Here is a 21,596-nt window from a genome sequence, read left to right on the forward strand (position 1 = left end):
CAGTTAGATAATAACGTGGTTGTTTTTCTTTAGAGGAGTTTCATTCAGTGCCTGTACTCAGTGTAGGCCGTTCTAGGACTACAAATACTTTTTGATTCAAGCACTACATTTAAAACTACCTCTTGGGGAGCCTGGGGGGCTCAGCTGGTTAAGCTTCTGACTTTGGCTCAGGTCAAGATCTCACAGTTTGTGAGTTCGAGCCCCGCAGTGGGGGCTGATAGCTCAGAGCCTGAAGCCTGCTTTGGATTCTGTGTCTCCCTCTCTCTCTGCCCACCCAGGCGCCCCAGAAGTTTTGTTCTTTGAATTTTAACATGAATTTTTGATGGAAACAGTAGGAATAATTTTTATGATCTATATCTATGCTGGGACAGGTAACTTTTTACCCATTAGTTAGAAGGGACGTAAAGTCAACTTCTTTGAATGGTTTCCATTGAATTCATTTTGATTTTATCCAACCAGTGTTTTTATGGCAATAATTCATCTCCCACATTTCAGTATCTTGTATATCTGTGTGTTGCCTGGGCCACTGTACATGGAGCTCAGCTTTTTGCTTTAAGGGAACTATGGAAATAGAGATACTACTGAATTAGATTACGAATATAATATCTAATCACCAGTTTTTATTTAAAAGCTAGCCAACAAATTAATAATAGTATTATGGTATTTCAGAACAGCAATGGAATATTAAAAAAAAAGTGATTGCTTTTGTTACTAAAGGACTCTGTGAAAAAAGGAATTCTATGTGACTCCTCTCTATTTGTTGAGTTACATGAAAGCCTTGAAGCAGAGGTAACCACTCTTGCTCCCTTATCATTTGGGTTGAGTGGTTTCAGTGAGAACTCTGATGAAATGAGAATAATTCTTGTAATATACCTCAAATATGTATTAACTTAAATTCTTATGAAATGATCTCATGGGTTGATTGTATACTGAGTAACTTTTCTTCCATGACCTGGGCTGAAGATCATAATGTAGAGAAGATACCAGAATAAGGAAGAATATTAGAATTCCAAAGCACAACCTTCCTCAGTGGTATAGCTAGCCTAACTTAATCTCTTTAAAACTGTTTCCTGATCCATAAAACAGGGATAACACTAACTATCTCATGGGGTCACTGAGGATTAAATGACAATGTACTTAGCATACAGCCCAGTACAACATTAAGGACTCAATAAATGTTTTTGCTGTTATTATCTCTAAGAGTTCTTTTTCTAAACCTTTTGCCACCTCTTTTACTTGAAGATAAGCTTCTGTCAAAAATAGATTAAGGCCCTTGAGCACAGAGAATATAATTTATTTCCCTTTGTCTCTGTGGTACCCAACTAAGTGGCAGACACACAGAGTCCTCAGTAAATGTTAGATGATTGAATGAATGGATGGAAATGTGATTCCTATCATGGAAGCCTGTGATTTCCCTCGTGAACTAAAAATTACAATGGAAGTCAGCAACAAAATGGTTATAGAATTTTTATTACATGAACCTTTTCAGGAATGCACAAAGCTAAAGTCAGTTTTCAATTACCCTTCCTGAGACAATTTGCTTTTCCTCATTCTCCTCCTTCTAGCCCTGGTATCTGTTCTGCACTTACCAGTTTAGGCAAACTGCTGTCTGCCTGTGTACTTTTAAGTGCATGTTATTACTTCAGTTTCCAAACCTGTGTCTGATTTGAGATATACTTAAATTTCTCTTAAAATCAAGTGAAGTGTGTTTTGTAAGGATCTTCAGATTTGAGTCCTTGACATTAGAAGTGAAACACATCTCCCTTCCTGTTAGTCTAATTCTTCCAACTGAGTGGAAAAACAATCCTAAATACATTAACCTACCTCAAAATCTATCTCTGTTGATCAATTAGTAAAGAACTATTCATTTTTCTCCTGGAAAGTAGTTTATTAACCAAGAAATCTGCTTGTGACAGTAAGACCTGAAACCATGAAAGTCATAATACTAATCGCATGTAATAGAACTACAATCATTTTTTGCGAAGGAAATTATTGTAAAAAAATTTAGACTATGACTCTTGGAACTGTAATAAGAACCTATATTTGTAAACTGCTTTGTAATTTTAAAGCACTTTTACTGCATTATTCTTCTTGAGATGCAGAATCATCCTTTAATATAAATAGAGCAAAAATTATTTAAATTGAATTGAATCTCAAAGAGGTGAATATGTTTACTATAACTCAGCAAGAAAATGGCAAAGAACCAACTACAGCCTACATTTTCTGGGTCTTAATGTAGTGTTTTTGCCATTATAATGTAATGTCATATGCTTTTCCCGTAGTAATAATAGGGGGATTGTGCTCCAGCATAAAGCACATTTGAATTTCATATTTGTTCAGAGAAAGGGTCTGATTTCATATTCTTTCATGGGATCTATTCTCAGATCTATCCCAGCTGAAGAATATCTTTCATTATAGAAATATAAACAGAACCTTGATTCCTATATTTGATGCATACAGGCAGGGTTGGCCTTTAGCCTGAACACAACCATACTTTGATAAACGGTGTAATAAGCTACGGGAGCTACTGATGATCTAATCTACCATTCATCTCTTGCCAAGTTCATTTTAGGTAGAATCACGATAGGGATTTATATTTCTGGAGGCCAAGTTGGCTTCACTGCCCACTTATTCCTCAGGCTAGAGAAGGCCCTGGCTTGCTCCTGCCTCTGTGTCCATTACTCATTTCCCTGTCTGGAAGTACCCTGCAGCATCGGGTTTTCCAGGCCCATAGTTCAGGGTTGGCTGAAGAGGCTGGAAAGGGATTTTTCCAGTTCAGCTTTGCATATTTTGTGCTTCACAGCATCTCCTACACCCTCCTACCATGCCCCATTCAATTCCTTCAGTTTCTTCTTAGCTCGTAAGACTCCATGAAGCACAAAATTCTTGAGGTACACAGTCCTTTGAATGAAGTCAGACTCCAAATCCAACTATATATTTAATAGACACTTAGTAGTTTTTTAGATTGTTTCTGGTGGTCCTACACTTAGATCAATAGCATAGAAATGAAAATATTTTTTCATTTAAAAGAGAAAGAGGGGCACCTGGGTGGCTCAGTCGGTTAAGCATCTGACTTTGGCTCAGGTCATGATCTCATGGTCTGTGGGTTCGAGCCCAACGTCGGGCTCTGTGCTGACAGCTCAGAGCCTGGAGCCTGCTTCAGATTCTGTGTCTCCCTCTCTCTCTGTCCCTCCCCCACTCACGTGTTGTCTCTCTCTTTCTCAAAAATAAACAATAAAAAGTTTTAAAAAACTAGGAAGAAAATGGTGGAGACAAAGTAAATGCATAGTAATAGAAGAATAGTTACATTGTGGTAGAAGTCATTCAAAACAATATATTCCAAATCTTATTTCATAAAAGATGCTCATAATACTAATTATGAAAAGCCAGCTGCAGGGGTGCCTGGGTGGCTCAGTTGGTTAAGCGCCCCTACTTCGCCTCCGGTCATGATCTTAGGCTTTGTGGGTTCAAGCCCTGCGTTGGGCTCTGTGCTGACAGCTCAGAGCCTGGAGCCTGCTTTGAATTCTGTGTCTCCCTCTTTGCTCCTCGCCTGCTTGCGTGCTGTCTCTCCAAAATTAAAAATAATAAAAATATTTAAAAAATTTTTTAAAAATTAAAAAGAAAAGCCAGTTGCAGAGCTGTGTGAATACTGTTATCTTAATTTCTTTTAAAAAGTAGGAAAATGATAAAAGTACCAATAATCTGAATTATTGTGTTACCAGGCACTGTTGTAAGTGCTTAATGTGTAGTAACTCATTTAATGCTCTTATCAACCTGAAGAGGTAGGTACTATTGTTATCTTTTATTTATTTATTTTTGGGTACTATTGTTATATTTATTTTAGAGATGAAGAAATTGAGGTTCAGAAAAATAGGTTCCCAAAGTTACATAGTAAGTGTTGGAGTCACCGTCTGAGAGGAAATGCACCAGAATGTCAATAATCATTTCTGGATTAATGGTGTTATGGGTCAGTTTAATTCTTTTATATCTATAATGTTGAACGTGTCTCTACTCTTTATATTGCTGTAAATAGCATTTTAAAAAGAAATAAAGCATGTTTGGAATCTAGAAAAACAATAATAAGAGGACATTTATAGGTTTGAATTTCAAAGAAGCCTTTTCTCTTATATCTGAAGTAGATATTATACTTGATTTTTTTTTTTTTAAGTTTATTTTGAGAGACAGAGCAGAGGAGGGGCAGTGAGAGAGATAAAGAGGAGAATCCCAGGCAGGCTCCGTGCTGAGCTCAAACTCAACAAATCGTGAGATCATGACCTGAGCCAAAACCAAGAGCTGGACGCTTAACTGACTGAGTCACCCAGGTGCCCCCAAATTGTACTTGGTTAAGAGGGGACAATAGACGCAAATACCACTACTTTCTATCAGTACAATCTCCCCAGATGATAACCTCTCAGTATGTGACAATGTGTTTGACAATTTTCTTTTATCAATAAAGAGAACAAGACCTTTTTTTAGTTCGTGATTAAACATTGTAAAGCACAATCCAGGAAACTGGCTTCTGATCAAACCGGGTTTTGTTTGAACATTCAAATACTTCACCAGCAATAGAGTGTAAAGGCACATACACTGTAGAACATCTCCAGGAAATGTACACTTTACTCCCTCTAAAGTGTAGCTTCAAAGGCAAAAATATTTCAAGAACAATATGTTTTATTATCTCGGCTCTTGTTTTTTGGTTACTTAACTTTTCAGCCCTTCTTTCTTGCATTTGTTTCCACCATTTCTTTCCTTTCAGAAAACCAACCAGCCAGCCATCCAACTAGCCCACCGATTAGCCTCAAATGTGTTGAAAGTTGGTAACATTTTGAGTTTTATCAGTGATCATGGCTCTATTTGCTAGTAGGTGCCAGGCACTCTGCTAATAAACGCGTTCTGTGCACCAGCAGTGACACAGTAGAGGGCTGTGGTTTGAATGTGGCACGTGGTTTGGCCCAAACAGCGTAAGCCCACAGTGTTGGGAATGAAATTGAATTACTTGTAGACAACATCTGAAATTTTTGATTTCCGTTTTTTGCAGAAGAGAGTTGGAACATCTAGCAGGTACAGCTATGGCCACCCCCTTAACTCACTTATATTCCTTACCAGGCTCCTGCTGTGTTTTTTCATTTTGGGACCCCTGATGTTAGTTATTTAATCCTTTGAGGTATTATAAGCCATCTTAAGCTAGAGAGGGAATTGGCTGGGTCAAGGATCTGCCATTAGTAAAAAGCACTGTTGGACTTGAGAGCCCGTGTTCTTTCTACTCTGCGCTGCCCTCATAGCTCTGTAACGTGGCTCCTCAGCTTCCGTGTTGGGCCATGACGTTTATTACTCGTGTCACAATCTTCTGTCAGTGTCTTAGTCAAATGAGACGAATTTTCAATGATTTCAGTCCTTTCCTATCTTCCTGAGATAGCCTTTCAAGTTTCTTAGTCCCTTATCTTCGGAGGAAGGTTCTGTGTGATTCTTGGATTTCTTTGGTTTTGGAGTAATTATTTTCTGAGGCTGAGGCAGAATATGATTGGCTTGAAAGGAGCCAAGGTTTTGAGAATAACATAGTTTGAGAATGAGAATATTAGTCACGGGATCCCAGTACTTGTCAGATGCTGAGAATACTTGGAAAGACTCCGCCATGTGACGGCTCCCTGTGGTTAATGGTGATGATCAGGGCTTTGTGTTTGTTTTCCTAAGATAAATCACGGTTTCAGTACCTTATAAGAAATTACACCCATCAGTCTTTCAACTCTGTGCAACTGTTTTTCTTCTGAAAACAGATCAAAATACATTTAAAAAATTTTTGTTTTCACCGTATAAGCATATACTGAAGGAGGGTGACATTTGTTTATTTAAGGAGCCCAGGTCATGGGCACAAAAGCAGTTCCAAGTCATGGGCTGGCTGTCCTGGCCCCATCTGTGCTCCCGTAGGAAGCAGCACAGTAAGCAACGTCCTGCTTATAAACAATGGACAATGAGGTACATGTCTTGGCTGAATTCCAGGTGGTTCCTGGTTGTTTAGTTGCTAATGATGTCAGAGTACCCAGGTTTCTCTGCATGGGTTTTCTCTGGATGTTGGTTCCTCAGAAGAGGGTGTCTTTAGCTCTGACACAAAGACAATTTGAGTATATTTTGGCTGTAGACTAAAACCTGATATTTCAGGAGTGAATAGAAAGCTGATACATATTCAACAAAGCGTTTATTGATATGGTATCTGCTCCTTGATGCTGGAGGATTTAGTTACATATATTAGAGAAAAGCTTTCTGGTTTTGCTCTGTCTTTGGAATTTTCAAAATTAGCAGTTCTGTGTCGCGATGTCATTTTCTCTCCAGAGAACTCACCAAGTGATTAAAAATGATTTCAAGTTAGTTTTCAGCTAGCTTTAAATCTTAAAATGAAGACAGAATTCACTTGTTTTAATTAAATAAAAAATGAGGTGTATTTTTTACATGACAGTGGTACTAGTTAGCCAAAAGCTTTTATGAGTTAACAGTGTGATATGGATACTAAAAACTTTAGTGAGAGCCGAGTAGTCGGACGACATTCAAAGTCCTAATTTCTGGATTTGAAATCTTCCTGAAAATTTCTATCACTTATTCTTTGTTACAGTGGGAGAAGTACAGACATTTTTATTTCCTCTTTCCTAATACTGGCATTTTAGGAAAGAGATTGTCGGGAAGAGGTGGGCTTTCCTTGAGAAATGAGGCCTGTGCCAGTGCGGATAGGGCAAGTTAGCATTTGCCTTAAAGGACGAGTCTTTGGGGGAAGTCTCTGCCATGTGGAGTTTCTTTTTTCAACCCTATAAATAGAAGGAAAATGAAGACAATTTTGGCTCAACTGCCCTGAGCCACAGGAATTTATTCAGATTTTGCATTTGTTGCAGCTAGCTAGCTTTCTCCCCTTCCTCTCCCTTCTTCCCTTTCCCTCCTTTCTTTTCCTTCCTTTTCTTTCTCCACCCTGGGGTAAAGATTAGTAAATTCCATCTTTGTGATCTAAAAGCAATAGACTCTGTGTGGTAGTGACTAACTTATACTCTGTGTAGTCATTTAGACATGAGATTCTGGCTCTGTAAATACTAAATCCTTAAAAAAGGAATTTTCACGCATGGTTTCCTAGTTATTTTGAGCGCATGATTTTTTTTTTTTTTTTTTTTAAATAATCTTCCTGTTCCTATTACTTAGTGATTCTCCATCAGGCTGTTAGGGATGGGATAGGGATGATGAACTTTTTTCTTTCCGGTGAGGGCCAGTGACCCTGGGGGATAGCGTGTGGGGAAATCCACAACCCCAGACTGGAAAAACACACAGAAAAAATAATAGAGCTTTTACTGAAAGAGCCAACATAGAGAACATTACTCTCATAAGCTCTTTAGATTAAAGAGCGTAAAGGACTTAGATACAGTCAGTAGTGACAGACATGTTTATATATGTATTACATCTAAGTATGAAGCAGAGAGAGAAAAGAAGTTTGTAGACAGATGGCAAGAAGTAGTAGAGCCACAACTAGGAAAACAGAAAACAGTAAAGGTAAGAATGAAAACATTAAGTTTTGGAGGAATTTGTGAAGAAAGACACAATAAGCACAGAATATGCTTACGTATCCATGTGCTGTCTGTCCGTCACATTCACAACTGCTTCTCTCCCAGCCCTGATAGGCAGTTTCTATTTTAAGAACCCCAAATTGGGACCATCTCAAATAAGTGTTGTTTGGTTGTAATTTCTCATCCAACTAGTATTATGTACTAAAACTACCATATCTAGATTTGGGAACCCAAAAACTTGAGAAATTATGATTAAAATTACTCATTAGAATAGCACTCTAAAAGTGTTAGTTCAAAACAGCTGTCTAAAAAATGGGTAAGTTTAAAAATATCTGTCTGGTATTTTAGGAATGCCTAGAATTTGGGGCGCCTGGGTGGCTCAGTCGGTTAAGCATCCAACTCTTGGTTTTGGCTCAGGTCATGATCTCACAGTTCGTGGGTTTGAGCCCCGCTTCAGGCTCTGTGCTGGCGGTGCAGAGCCTGCTTCAGATTCTCTCTTTGCCCCTTCCCCACCCTTGTGACTCCCCCCACCCTCGTGTGGGTGCACGTGCACTTTCTCAAAATAAACTTAAAAAAAATTGCTAGAATTTTAAAACTCCTCGTTTGCTCAATTTTTCTCACAAACTAAATTTAAAAGTTACAACAAAATATACTTACATTAAATTTTATAGCAAGCTGAGAGACTAAAAAATAGTTTTAAGTGGTTGAGAGTGTACTTTATTTACTAATGACTTTGTCTATAGGTAATGAGTAAGGTTTTTTTTTTTTTTTTTTTTGGTAACTCCTTGGGGGAGTGTGGAATGTTACGCTAATTTGTAGCATAAAGGGATTCTTTTCTTTCATGAGTGCAACACTTTCATCTTAAGGCTTTTAAAAGTATTTCAACTAAGGAATCTTAAAACTATGGCTTTTTGTTTTTAATAACAAAGAAAATGGATGACACTTTGGCACTCTACCCATGGATAGTATGGAACTAAGCTAAGGACTAGACGTTCTCCACTCCAGGTTGGGTGGCCCAGGGCCGTGGGGTTGAATGCAGTTGTAGTGGGGTGGCCCTGCCTGGAGAACAAAGTTGTTTCCTCATGCTTGTTTGTTGGTTGAGTGTGGTAGTCATATTAGCCATTTGGATCTCAGTAGTGATGTGGTAATGCTAGTCAAGCACTACCCATGCACAGGGGAGTATCCTACATCTTGTTAATATTCCTCAGTTTCTATTTATCCTCCAGAACCAGTAAGTGGGCCCAATCACATAATAACATGTTTTCAATCACTTTGGTATGTGACCAGTTAAAACAATTTATTCTGTAAATAGTCTTACTAGCCAGATAGTAGGATTTTAATTCTTTATATTATCCCACCCCCTTTTTTTTGTGTGCCAAATAGTATCTTTGTACAATTAAAAATTCTAAAGCATACTGTTACACAGACATATGTGGAGTAAGAAGTAATGGAGTGGAGCAAAAACTTATGCCCCTGCCTAGAAGAAACTATTTTTAATAGTTTGGTGTACATATTCCCAAACATTTCCCATCACGGAAAACTTTCCATGAAGGTATATATTTCCCTAATTCATTCTTTTTTTTTTTTTTTTTAAATGGAATGCTTCGCAAATTTGCATATCATCCTTGAAAAGGGGCCAGGTTAATCTTCTCTGTATTGTTCAAGCCAGTTCATTGTTTTTAATGGCTGCATTACATTCTCAAATATGGGTGTACCATAATTTAGCTCTGACTATTGATAGACACTTGGGTTTTTTCTTTTTATTAAAAAAAAATTTTTTTTTTAACATTTATTCATTTTTGAGAGACAGAGAGCAATAGGGTGGGGGGAAAGAGAGAGGGAGACACAGAATCCGAAGCAGGCTCCAGGCTCTGAGCTGTCAGCACAGAACCTGACGCGGGGCTTAAACCCAGGAACCCATGAGATCATGACCTGAGCTGAAGTTGGACACCAAACTGATGGAGCCACCCAGGTGCCCCATGGGTTTTTTCTAATTTTTTGCCCTTAAAGTCAACAGAGCAAGGAAGTTCTTTGCATACTTTTTTGCACATTTGCAAAAATATCCGTTGGTTGGATTCCTAGGAGTAGAATTGGCTAAATGAAATTGTAGCTCATAGAAGTAGACATTTCCCCCAATGATGTATGAAAATGAGTATTTCTAGGTATCTTTGCCAATATTTGAGAGTAGGTACCTTTTCCCCCGCTTTGGCAGTTTGAGATCTCATTGCTTCAATTTGTGTTTCTCTAACTAAAAGGAGGTTGCGTATTTATTTCTTTTCATATATTTATTGGTATTTGTTTATCTTTTATGATTGCCTTTTTAATTGCTTGACATCCTTTTATTTTTCTTAGGAGCTCTGTATATATTAAATAATAGTCCTTTGTGATATATGTTGCAGATATTGTCTCCTCTTATCATTTATATTTTATAGCGTCTTTGGTCACATAGGAGTTGTCTAGTTTATGTAGTTGTATTTGTCAGTTCCTTTTCTTGTTTAAAACTTTTGAATTTTGTGTCTTATTTTAGGGAGGCCTTCTCCATCCCAAGATTATAAACAGCTTCTCCCTTATTCCCTTTGAATACATTTTTAGTTTAACAAAATACTTTGTCGGTTATCAATTTGGAATTATTTATGTTTAAAGTATGAGGTAAGACTCTAACCTTTTATCACACGTGAATATGCAGTTATCCTAGTGCCATTTATTGAATAGTCTGTTTTCGTGCTCACTTTGGCAGCACGTATACTGAATAGTCTGTTTTCCTCACTGATTTCAAATTTTCTTATGTTCTTCTCATATGTAGATGCATTTGTTTTTGTACATCTGCTGATCTGTTGATTTGTTTATTCCCCTCTGGCATCATGTTGTTTTGATATCTGGTAGGGAAAATCCTTCCTTCCTTTTTAAAAATATCTTAGCCTCAAGCATTTATTTACTTTTTCCAGAAGAACTTCTTAATCTATTAATATCGAAATATCTTGTTTAAGTGGTATTTTATACTTTGGTTTTATTTTTATATATGATTTATTCATTCAGTAATCTGTATCTTTTTTTTTCTTCCTTTTTTCTTACATTTCAGAGTCCTGTATATGGAAACTCACATGAGTCAGTTCAGTCTAGAAGGGTAGTGATTTCTCACAATATGGACAAAGCTCTAAAAGAAGGTAAGGATTAAATAAGAGTATATAATTGTCACGTAAAGCAATTCATTACGTTTGGAAGAGAAAATTGTAATCTCTAACAAATGTATCCTTCTTGTCTGTGTGTAGCCCTAGGAATTTTTCTTCATGGGTTTTTATGATGACTGAATCATATATCCATATTTCAGTTGAATGGATGGGATTTAAATATTTATTAAGTAGGATTTCCAGGTCATGAAGCTCACTGGCCACGTGGAGCTAGTTCCACCATGTGAAACAAGGGTCTGTCCTCTGCTATCTAAAACGGGTATCAGGAAATATATTTTCTTTCAATATAACCCAGAGAAGGTGTGCTGGGGATGAGTGTGCTCAGGCTCATTCATTGACAAACCAGTGAAACAAATTAAGGGGTAGCGGTCGGCCTTTGGAAAGAATGAAGGACATGCCTGTAAAAGTGGTATCGAAGAGGGTTGAAGGCTGGTTGCTGAGGGCACAATATTGTTCATTGTTACATGGAGATGTGGAAATAAGTAGGTGTAATTAGAAATATTGAAATTGAGAAGATATATTTTGATCAAATTAAAGTTCAAATAATTTTAAAATCAGATTTCTAAAAACTCAGTTTCACTTGTAAATACAGAAAAAGTCTTGAGTTTTTCAAGCGAATACATGGTGTTAGATATGAAGTTGAGAAAACCGAGTAAGTGATACATACTTAAGCAAGTATGTTTACTTTCATAGTTCACAGAAATCACTGTATTAAAATTTGAAGATAAGTGCTATGTAAGTACAGAGACAGTCTGAAATTGTGTGTATTCATAGAATTTTAGAACTTTGGAGACTAAACTTTTAAAATACTTCTTTCTTTTTCTTTTTCTTTTTCTTTTTTAATTTACATCCAAGTTAGCAGATAGTGCAACAATGATTTCAGGGGTAGATTCCTTAATGCCCCTTACCCATTTTGCCCATCCCCACTCCCACAACCCCTTCAGTAACCCTCTGTTTGTTCTCCATATTGAAGAGTCTCTTATGTTTTGTCCCCCTCCCTGTTTTTATATTATTTTGCTTCCCTTCCCTTGTGTTCATCTGTTCTGTGTCTTACAGTCCTCATATGGAAGTCACATGATATTTATCTTTCTCCGACTGACTAATTTTGCTTAGCATAATAGCCTCTAGTTCCATCCACGTAGTTGCAAATGGCAAGATTTCCTTCTTTTTGATTGCCGAGTAATACTCCATTGTGTGTGCGTGTGTGTGTGTGTGTGTGTGTGCGTGCGTGTGTGTGTGTGTATATATATATATATATATACATATACCACATCTTCTTTATCCGTTCATCCATCGATGCACATTTGGGCTCTTTCCATACTTTGGCTATTGTTGATAGTGCTAATATAAACATTGGGGTGCATGTGCCCCTTCAAAACAGCATACCTGTATCCCTTGGATAAATACCTAGTAGTGCAATTGCTGGGTCGTAGGGTAGTTCTGTTTTTAATTTTTTGATGAACCTCCATATTGTTTTCCAGAGTGGCTGCACCCACCAGCGGTGCAAAAGAGATCTTCTTTCTCTGCATCCTTGCCAACATCTGTTGTTGCCTGAGTTGTTAATGTTAGCCATTCTGACAGGTGTGGGGTGGCATCTCATTGTGGTTTTGATTTGTATTTCCCTGATGATGAGTGATGTGGAGCATTTTTTCGTGTGTTGGTTGGCCATCTAGATGTATTCTTTGGAGAAGTATCTATTCATGTCTTGCCCATTTCTTCACTGGATTATTTGTTTTCTGGGTGTTTAGTTTGGTAAGTTCTTTATAGATTTTGGATACTAACCCTTTATCTGATATATCGTTTGCAAATATCTTCTCCCATTCCATTGGTTGCCTTTTAGTTTTGCTGATTGTTTCCTTTGCTGTGCAGAAGTAAAATATTTCTATTAGTAAAGTATGATGACTTTAATAAAAGCCAAATTTAAAATTCAATAATTTTTAATATTCATAATCTCAATATCATGGTTTAAAAATAATTTTTAATTACTTTTATTGAAGTAAAATTTACATACTTTGAAATGCACAAATCTTAAGTGTACATATAATACAGTAACTTTCATAAATTCGAATAACCATGTAACCAGCACCATTTGCAAACTAAAAAAAATTTTTTTTAATGTTTATTTATTTTTGAGAGAGCATGAGAATGTTCATGCGAGCAAAGGAGGGGCAGAGGCAGGGAGACAGAGATTCCCAAGTAGGCTTCATGCTGCCAGTGCAGAGGACTGACATGGGGCTCGGGCTCACGAAATGTGAGATCATGACCTGAGCCGAAATCAGGAGTTGGATGCTAAACCACCTGAACCCCCTAGGAGCCCTAAACATTTCTATCATTATAGAAAGTTTACCTCTTGTCCCCCTCTAATGAAACCTACTTCCCTGTTCTAATTTCTATCATGGTAGATTAGTTTTGCCTATTCTTAAACTTCAAGAAGTTTGTATGGAATCATACAGGATGTAGTCTCTTATGCCTGGCTTCTTTTCTTGGCATGTTTTTTTTCCCCCTCAACATATATTCATTTTGGAGAGAAAGAGAAACAGAGTGTAAATGGGAGAGGGGCAGAGAGAGAGGGAGACACAGAATCTGAAGCACGCTCCAGACTCTGAGCTGTCAGCAGAGAGCCTGACATGGGGCTCAAACTCACGAACTGTGAAATCATAACCTGAGCCGAAGTTGGATGCTTAACCAACTGAGCCACCCAGGCTCCCCATTTCTTAGCATATTTTTAAGATTTATCCTTTTTTTTTTATATCAGTTCATTCTTTGTTATTACTGAGTGTAGTATTCCATTACACTAATATGACTGTGTCACAATATATTTATCCTTTCTCTTTTTGGACATTTGGGTTGTTTCTAATTTTTTGAAACATATTGAATAAAGTTGTTAAAATCAAGTATTTTTGTGGACATATGTTTTTCATTTGCCTTGGACAAATTCCTAGGAGTAGAATTGCTGGGCCAAGGGTAGTTGTGTGTTTAACTTTGTGGGAAATTGCCAAATAATATTCTAAAGTGGTTCTGTCTTTATATCAACTCTCATTATATATGACTGTTCTGGTTGTTTTTTTACATTGTCACCAACGTTTACTGTTGTCATTTTATTTTAACTATTCTGATTAATGTAAAACAGAATCTTATTGTGACCTTACGTTGCATGTCTGTGGCGACTAATGATGTTGAGCATCCTTTCATGTGATTTTTGGCCATTTCCATATCTTTACTTGTGATATGGCTGTTCATGTCTTTTTTTAAATAAATTTATTTAACTTACAATAATTTATTTGTTAGGAGGATTTTTAAAGATCTATTCTGGTTTCACATTTCTTGTTAAATATAGATATAGTGAATACTTTCTCCCAGTTTGTAAATTGCCTTTTATTTTTTAAATGTTGCCTTTGAGGAGAAGTTTTTAATTTTGATGACATCTAATTTACCAATCCTTTTTTCTTTCTGTTCTCTAGGTAGGATAATTTTTGTTCATCTGTCCTCAAGTTCATTGACTGTTTTTCTTACATTTTTAGTCTGTCGTTAAGGGTATTCAGTGAATTGTTTTATTTAAATATTGTACTTCTCATGTCTAGAATTTCTATTTGGTTCTTTTGTGTAGTTTTTGGTTCTCTACTGAGATTTCCCCATCTGTCACTTATTATGACCATCTTTATCTGTAATTCCTTGAGCATATTTATATAGCTGCTTTAAAGTATCCTTGTGTGAAGTCCAAAATCTAGGCCATCTTGGAGTTGGTTTCTATTGATTGATTTTTGCTCTTAAGTGTGTGTTACTTTTGTTTGTATGTTTCTTCTCAGGTCTTCTTTTTGATTCTGTCTTGAACAGTGTGGATGCTGCTTTCTAGACATTCTAGTTTCTGTTATTGTCCCTTGAAGAGTGTCAGTTTTTGTTCTAGTATGCAGCTTAATTTTTTAACTGTTCACCTTGGGGATACTTGGTTTTACACATATTTTTAGGGCAGGTTTCTTTGGGTTTTGTCCTTAGTCTATGGTGAATTTCTCAGTCCTGGGACATAGGCTTAACCCTTCTAATTCATGTTCCCTACACAGTTTCAGTGGAAAGTCCATGGTCACATCTCTAGCAGGGCAGGATTCCAGCTCTGCGGTGGACAACAGTTCAAGTATGTGCTCAGCTGCTTCAGCCATCCAGCTGTTACTTTGAACTGGTCTCTTTGCAGTCGTACTTCCATACATGTGTAGGACATAATCAGCAATGGGTTTGAGAGTTTGTGATCCAGAATTTGTGGCTCCATCCTTGTTTGTGCTTCCTGCATTTATTTTCAGCTGCTTTGGCAGTTCCTTACTCTGTTTCTGATATCTTAGATTAAAGTAAAAAACAGATGTTCAGTCTAAGTTTGAACTGCCTTGGGGCAACTGGGTGGCTCAATCAGTTAAGTGTCCGACTTTAGTTCAGGTCATGATCTCGCAGTTTGTGAGTTCGAGCCCTGTGTTGGGCTCTGTGGTGACAGCTTGGAGCCTGGAGCCTGCTTTGGATTCTGTGTCTTCCTGTCTCTGCCCCTCCCTTGCTCACATGCTGTCTCTCTTTCTCTTTCAAAAATAAATAAACATTAAAAAAAAATAAGTTTGAACTGCTTTGTGTCTCTAGGACTGTTGAGTGCTTCAGGGGAAAGTTACATAAACATGACTTATACCAGCGCTAGTCCCTTCTATTGGTAGATTTTCCCTTCAGTTTCTCTGACTTTGCTTTCTGGTGCCTTTAAATAGTTCTTTAATATTTTTTCTCTAGAATTCACAGTTGTTTTCTATAGGAAGGTTAGTCTGATATAAGCTATTCTTCCACGACTGGAATTGGAACTCTCTTTTTTTCTTTTAATTGTGGTAAAATTCATAATGTAAAATTTATCAACTTAACCATTTTAAAGTGTATAGGTCAGTAGTGTTAAGTACATTTTCATTTCTGTGTAAAGTTTTTCGAACTGTTTTCATCTTGCAAGACTGAAACTCTATACCTATTCAATAATTTCCACTCCCCCATTCCCTCAGATCGTGGTAATCAGCACTCTACTTTCTTTGTCCATGAATTTGACTTTAGGTACCACATATAAGTGAAATCAAAAGTATCTGTCCTTTTGTGTTTAGCATATTTACTTTTTAAGTAAATTTTTATTTTACATATTTACCATATTTACATAATGTTCTCACGGTTAGTCCGTGTTGTAGCATGTGTCAGAATTTCCTGTTTTAACTTTGACGAATACTCCGTTTTATGTCTATAACCAGATAGTTTTTTTTTAAGATTTCATCTTTTTCAGTAAACTGTCCACCCAATGTGAACTTATGACCCCATGATCAGGAGTCACGTGCTGTCCCAAGAACCAGCCGGGCACCTCCTGTAACCACATTTTCTTTATCTATTCATCAGTGGACATCTGGGTTGCTTCCGCTTTTTGTTGTAGTGAATATGCTGCTGTGAACATGGGTGTCTCTTTAATTTTTTAAGACTGTAAAGTTTCTCTGTTCTTAAACATGGCATATTTATCTACAATGGACCAATTTGTTTCAGAATATTTGTGGAACAGAAAAGACCAGGGCTGAGGCCTAGTTGACAAAAACCAAAACAGAATGAAACCAAAAAACCCAAAATCACATTATCCTCAGGCTACTTTCTGAACAATGATTTATTTCAAAAGAACAATATTATCCAAAGCCTTTGGTTAAGAGGTTTAGTTAATTACACTTTGGTACAAGAATTTTTTCTTTTTTTTTTTAACATTTATTTATTATTATTGTTATTCTTATTATTTTTAAGGTTTATTCATTTTTCAGAGACAGACACAGCATGAACAGGGGAGGGGCAGAGAGAGAGGGAGACACAGAATCCAAAACAGGCTCCAGGCTCTGAGCTGTCAGCACAGAGCCCAATGCGGGTCCTGAACTCAGAAACCTCAGGATCATGACCTGAGCTGAAGTCGGACACTTAACCGACTGAGCCACCCAGGCTCCCCAAACGTTTATTATTGAGAGACAGAGAGCCTGAGCATGGGAGGGGCAGAGAGAGGAGAAGAACAGAATCTGAAGCGGGCTTCAGGTTCTGAGCTGTTAGCACAGAGCCTGACGCGGGGCTCAAACTCAGAAACTGCAAGATCATGACCCGAGCCAAAGTCGGACGCTTAACCGACTGAGCCACCCAGGTGCCCCTTCACTATATTCTTAATTACAATTTCCTCTCCTTTGTTTTAAGCAAAATGATTTTCAGTGAAGTTGAACATTATATTATCTACCAAAAGAAGAGCTGAAGGCTGCTATAAAGTTGGTCATGAGAGTAAAATGGATGCATTTGTCAGTCGTCAAAAACAACAGTAAACTAGGGGTGCCTGGGTGGCTCAGTCAGTTAAATGTTCGACTCTTGATTTCAGCTCAGGTCATATTCTCATGTGGGTTCGAACCCCACGTCACACTTGCTTCTAGATTTATCCTACTTTGTTACCCTAAATCCTCCTTTTATATTAATCTAACTGAAGTTCCAATCATGTTATTCCATTTTGTGTAATCTTCAGTGATTCCTTTTTACCTGCTTATTTCTTTGAGAGCAGTCTAGAACATAGATTTGATAATAGCACTTAAATTTTTGTTGGCTAGTGTTATGTGTTTAGAAGAAAGACTCTTTGCTTGGCAGTGAGGATAAGTTGTTCTTTCTCATTGTGGTTTGTTATATTATTTAAACTTATTTCTTTTAAAAAAATTTATTTTTTGAGAGAGTGTGTAAGCAGAGGAAAAGGGAGAGAGAGAATCTTAAACAAGGTCTACACTCAGCGTGGAGCTCAATCTGGAACTTGATCCCATGACCCTGGGATCATACATGACCTGAGTCGAAATCAAGACTCAGATGCTCAACTGAGCTACCCAGGTGCCCCTAGCTTATTTATTAATAAAGACCATAAAATAATTTTATCATGAATTTCTGTATCTCTTCAAATTGACCCATAGAGCATATTTGAAAATAATTTGTTCATATATGGACTTGTGTAAATGAGTGTAGCTATGTAATAGATACTTAGAATCATGGCTTTGTTTCGTACTTTTTCTTTTTTTTGCCCAACTTGGGGCTCAAACTTATGACCCTGAGATCAAGAGACATAGGCTTTACTGAATGAGCCAGCCAAGTGCCCTTGTTTCATACTTTTTATATTTGTTATATTTTTATAATACTTAGCTTAAAGAGGTACTGATACAGATTGATAGAGATTTGTTAGTGTGACAGGTATTTGTTCTATTACTGAGTCCAGATTTTTGCCAATACTCATTTTTATCAATTCGTAACCAAAATGTATTATTGGAAGAGTATTTTAGAGCTGTATTAGTTAGCATGTACAATGTGGTTAACAAATGTAATGGGACATTATGTAGATGAATATGCCATTCACATAAATCCTTTAGCATACTAAGATCTTGTTTTAAAGATCTCAAGTCTCTTAAAATTGCTTTTAATTTCCTTCTATAATTTGAAAGCAAATTTTAACGAAAGGAAAAGTGCTTCTATTTCCCAAATGTTTTTGGTTGTAGATTTATTTGCTACTAGTTAGAAATTCTATGGCCTGAAAACTTTGCTTAATGAAAGAGTAAGGGAGAAAGAGTTGCAAATGAACAAATTTAGCAGTGTTTTGTTGTCAAGGTGGCTCTTACCATGTTTGATAGCTTGGCATTGAGATGTCCAGGAGAAGGATATAAAGGACTTGTAGACAAGGGCCTGTGGTGGTTACATAATTCAGCCCACCATCTCAGGAAGTAATTTTTTTTGTGTCATCCTTGTCCATTGGATATCTGGCTTGTTTAAAGTTCCCTCTGATGGAATATTCACCATCTAATGTGAATCTTGAATAGCTTTAATGTTTTTTATTCAGTTCCTTCTTATGTTGAACAGAAGAAACAACTTCTTGTGACTTCCAAGTCTGTTTGGTCCTAATAATGCCTTCTAAGGCAATTTTTAAACGTGTAGCCATTTGTGTATTTTTTCATATAAATAATGTTTTAAACAAGCTGGATGTCCACTGGGCAAGGAAGCTGTTTCAGATTTCTCATGTCTTTCACTCCTGTGACTTGTTTAGTTCACTTTAATGTGGAACCATTGTGTGCTGAGTAGAGTGTTTGACTTGCCACGTATTTGACTTTGAGCAAGTTATTTCACTTCTTGGAGTCTCAGTTTCCTGAGAGGATTAGCTCAGTTAGTGTGTAGGAACAATGATCTATTTGTTGCCAATAAATGAGATTATAGGATTAACCTATTCCTGTTTTTGCTGTAATTTCTTAAATATCTGGGTCAGAAACTTTTCCTGTTTTCTCCTAAATGGAATAATCCATTTAGGAATGAGATGTGACTACTTTTTTTAAAATCTAGAAAACATAACCATTTTTTAAAAAAAGTTTATTTTTGAGAGAGAGAGAGCGAGCGTGGGGAGGGTCAGAGAGAGAGGGAGACTGAGAAACCCAAGCAGGCTCCACACTGTTAGTGCAGAGCCTGATGTGGGCCTCAAACTCATGAATCGTGAGATCATGACATGAGCCAAAATCAAGAGTCGGACGCTTAACCGACTGAGCCACCCAGGCACCCTAGAACACATAACAGCCGTTAGTTGAAATTAATATCTGAAAGTGAGCAGAAAATAACCAAAATGTTTAGGAGATGATTAATTTGTTGGATTTGTGTTTATTTTGCCTTATCTTTTGTGTCCAGTGGATATGTATCTATTCTACCTTCCATACTGGGAGTTTATAATACTAGAATTAAATACTTATTTAATGAAAAATGAACGATTGAGGTAGTGTCTTTTTTTTTTTTTTTTCTTTTCGATGCCTCCCCCATTAGTCTTTGGCAAGTAATGGTTCTCAGCTGTAAGGCTTAGCTATCTTAAGTATCTTATCACTGAGGCCAGTGGAATCACTAGGAGAATTTAGCTAAACCTTTGTACCTATGTGTCTGTGAACAAAATTCTTGATGCTCTGTGCATGTTTTTGACCTATGAGATTTAAGATGTTATTTTGTAAATTATTATAAATCTGTAATGCAGACATTCTGGAAATGTGGAAAAGCATTGGATACACTTTCACAGTTGATATTCTGAGAAAAAAGCTGTCACAGAATATTAAAACAAGAATGGTGTTTTCTTTGACTTGTGGGCTGTTGCCTATATATGGAATCCTCACACAGGATGAATACTGATCCTGAGCTGGGGGTTCCATTTGTGACTCAGTTTTCTAGGAAATATGACCCCCACCTTCCCCCACTAAGCACATTTAAAATTGGTGTGTAGTGGCCAAGATGAGTAAAATGAGCAACAAATCCTGGAATGCACAGGTATTTGAGAATTATAGGTTAGCCTTTTGTAGGCCAGCTGTGAAGTAAATCAGGATCCCAAGTTACATTTTGCTCCATAGGATTCCTGGGGACAAAGCAAAGCAAGAGGATGAACTATTATCTGAGATGACGTATGGTCATATCAAAATTAGGCCAAATCAAGTGGTATTTGAAGAAGGAAAGAAAAAAAAACCTTGAGAAATAAGCAGTGCTTAAAATATAGTACAGGTGTCCTTGAGCTGGAACATGAGTATGTGTTTTTCTCTTGGGGGAATTGACACTTAAGCCCAGTACCATTTTTATTTTTCAGTCTTTATCTTCCTTCTCTATGGACTTGAGCTGCCCTGGGCAGTACAGTGACTTCTGTACAGAAGTGGTAATGGAGTATGTGGCTAGTCCAAATTAAGATGTGCTAGAAGTATTAAAATATATACCAGATTGTGAAGACTTAGTATGGAAAAGAATTTCATCAATATATAGTATTGAATAGGTATCGATATCCTAATATTTTAGATATATTAGATGAAATATATTATTGAAATTTAACTGTTTCTTCCCCCCCCCTTTTTTTTTTACTAATTTTAAAAAAATGTTTATTATTGAGAGACAGAGACAGAGCATGAGCATGGGAGGGACAGAGACAGGGAGAGACACAGAATCCAAAGAAGGTTCCAGGCTCTGAGCTGTCAGCACAGAGCCTAACGCGGGGCTCGAACTCACAAACCGAGAGATCATGACCTGAGCTGAAGTCAGACACTTAACATACTGAAACAGCCAGGTGCTCCTCTTTTTCCCTTTTTAATGTGGCTACTAGGCACTTAAAATTACATATGTGACTCTCCTTTTTCTGTGGATAGCACTGATCTAGAGCTCAGGTTTTTTTATTCCTAAGGCATAAAATTGGTACAGAATTAAGAAAAGAGAGACTAGAAATCTTCCAAAGAAAGTGGTCAGCTACAGATGCTGAGCCTGGCGTGATACCTGATGTAGGGGATTCTTTCTGCGTTAGTTGGGGTCTCACTAAGAGACAGAAACCACATAGTACGTGAACAAGAAAGTTTAATATAAAGTTTTATTAACTTATAAAGGGACTTAGCTACTGAGAGATAAAGAGAACTCCAAAGAATACAAGAAGAGCAGATAATGGGAGCAATCACTACCCCTAGGGCCAAGCAGAGAACGTTAAGGAGGGACACATTGGAAGAGGGTTCTTTCTTCACCCTGGAGCTGAGATCCGGGCTTGACCGGAGAGGGCACAGCCGTGGCTGTGGTGGAGCGGTTTGGGGAGACACCACAGGTGACAGGAAGCCACCCCCAGGGTGCTAGCACAATTCTCTGGGAAGCTGTCCTCTGAGTGCCATTGGAATCTGCTGGGGGTGGGGTGGGGTGAGTGCCATCTGGTGTGCCACATGCTGCTGTGTGCAGCACGCTGCAGTGGCAATCGGAGAGGAGTACACGGGAACCAGGAGAAGAAGCCCCTTCCTCCTCCACCGTCACTCCAGCATCCTCTCCCGATAAATCTTGACATGATCTGGGTTGGCAAAGAAGAAAT

At 37.5% G+C, this 21,596-nt stretch overlaps 1 protein-coding gene and 1 pseudogene across 6 annotated transcripts in view; one reads left to right on the forward strand and one right to left on the reverse strand.

The window, feature by feature from the left end:
- The window catches only part of SNX25 (sorting nexin 25), a 129,573-nt gene that overhangs the window by 17,612 nt on the left and 90,365 nt on the right, over positions 1 to 21,596 (forward strand). For all 6 annotated transcript variants that reach the window (XM_053216309.1, XM_053216308.1, XM_053216310.1 and 3 more), the window contains exon 2: positions 10,615 to 10,699. In XM_053216309.1, coding sequence (XP_053072284.1) covers positions 10,615 to 10,699 — 85 coding nt within the window. The remainder of the gene's footprint in view (positions 1 to 10,614; positions 10,700 to 21,596) is intronic.
- On the reverse strand, positions 9,124 to 9,221 carry LOC113604734 (uncharacterized; annotated as a pseudogene).

The sequence above is a fragment of the Acinonyx jubatus genome, chromosome B1, assembly GCF_027475565.1.
Source record: "Acinonyx jubatus isolate Ajub_Pintada_27869175 chromosome B1, VMU_Ajub_asm_v1.0, whole genome shotgun sequence".
Taxonomy (NCBI): Eukaryota; Metazoa; Chordata; class Mammalia; order Carnivora; family Felidae; genus Acinonyx; species Acinonyx jubatus.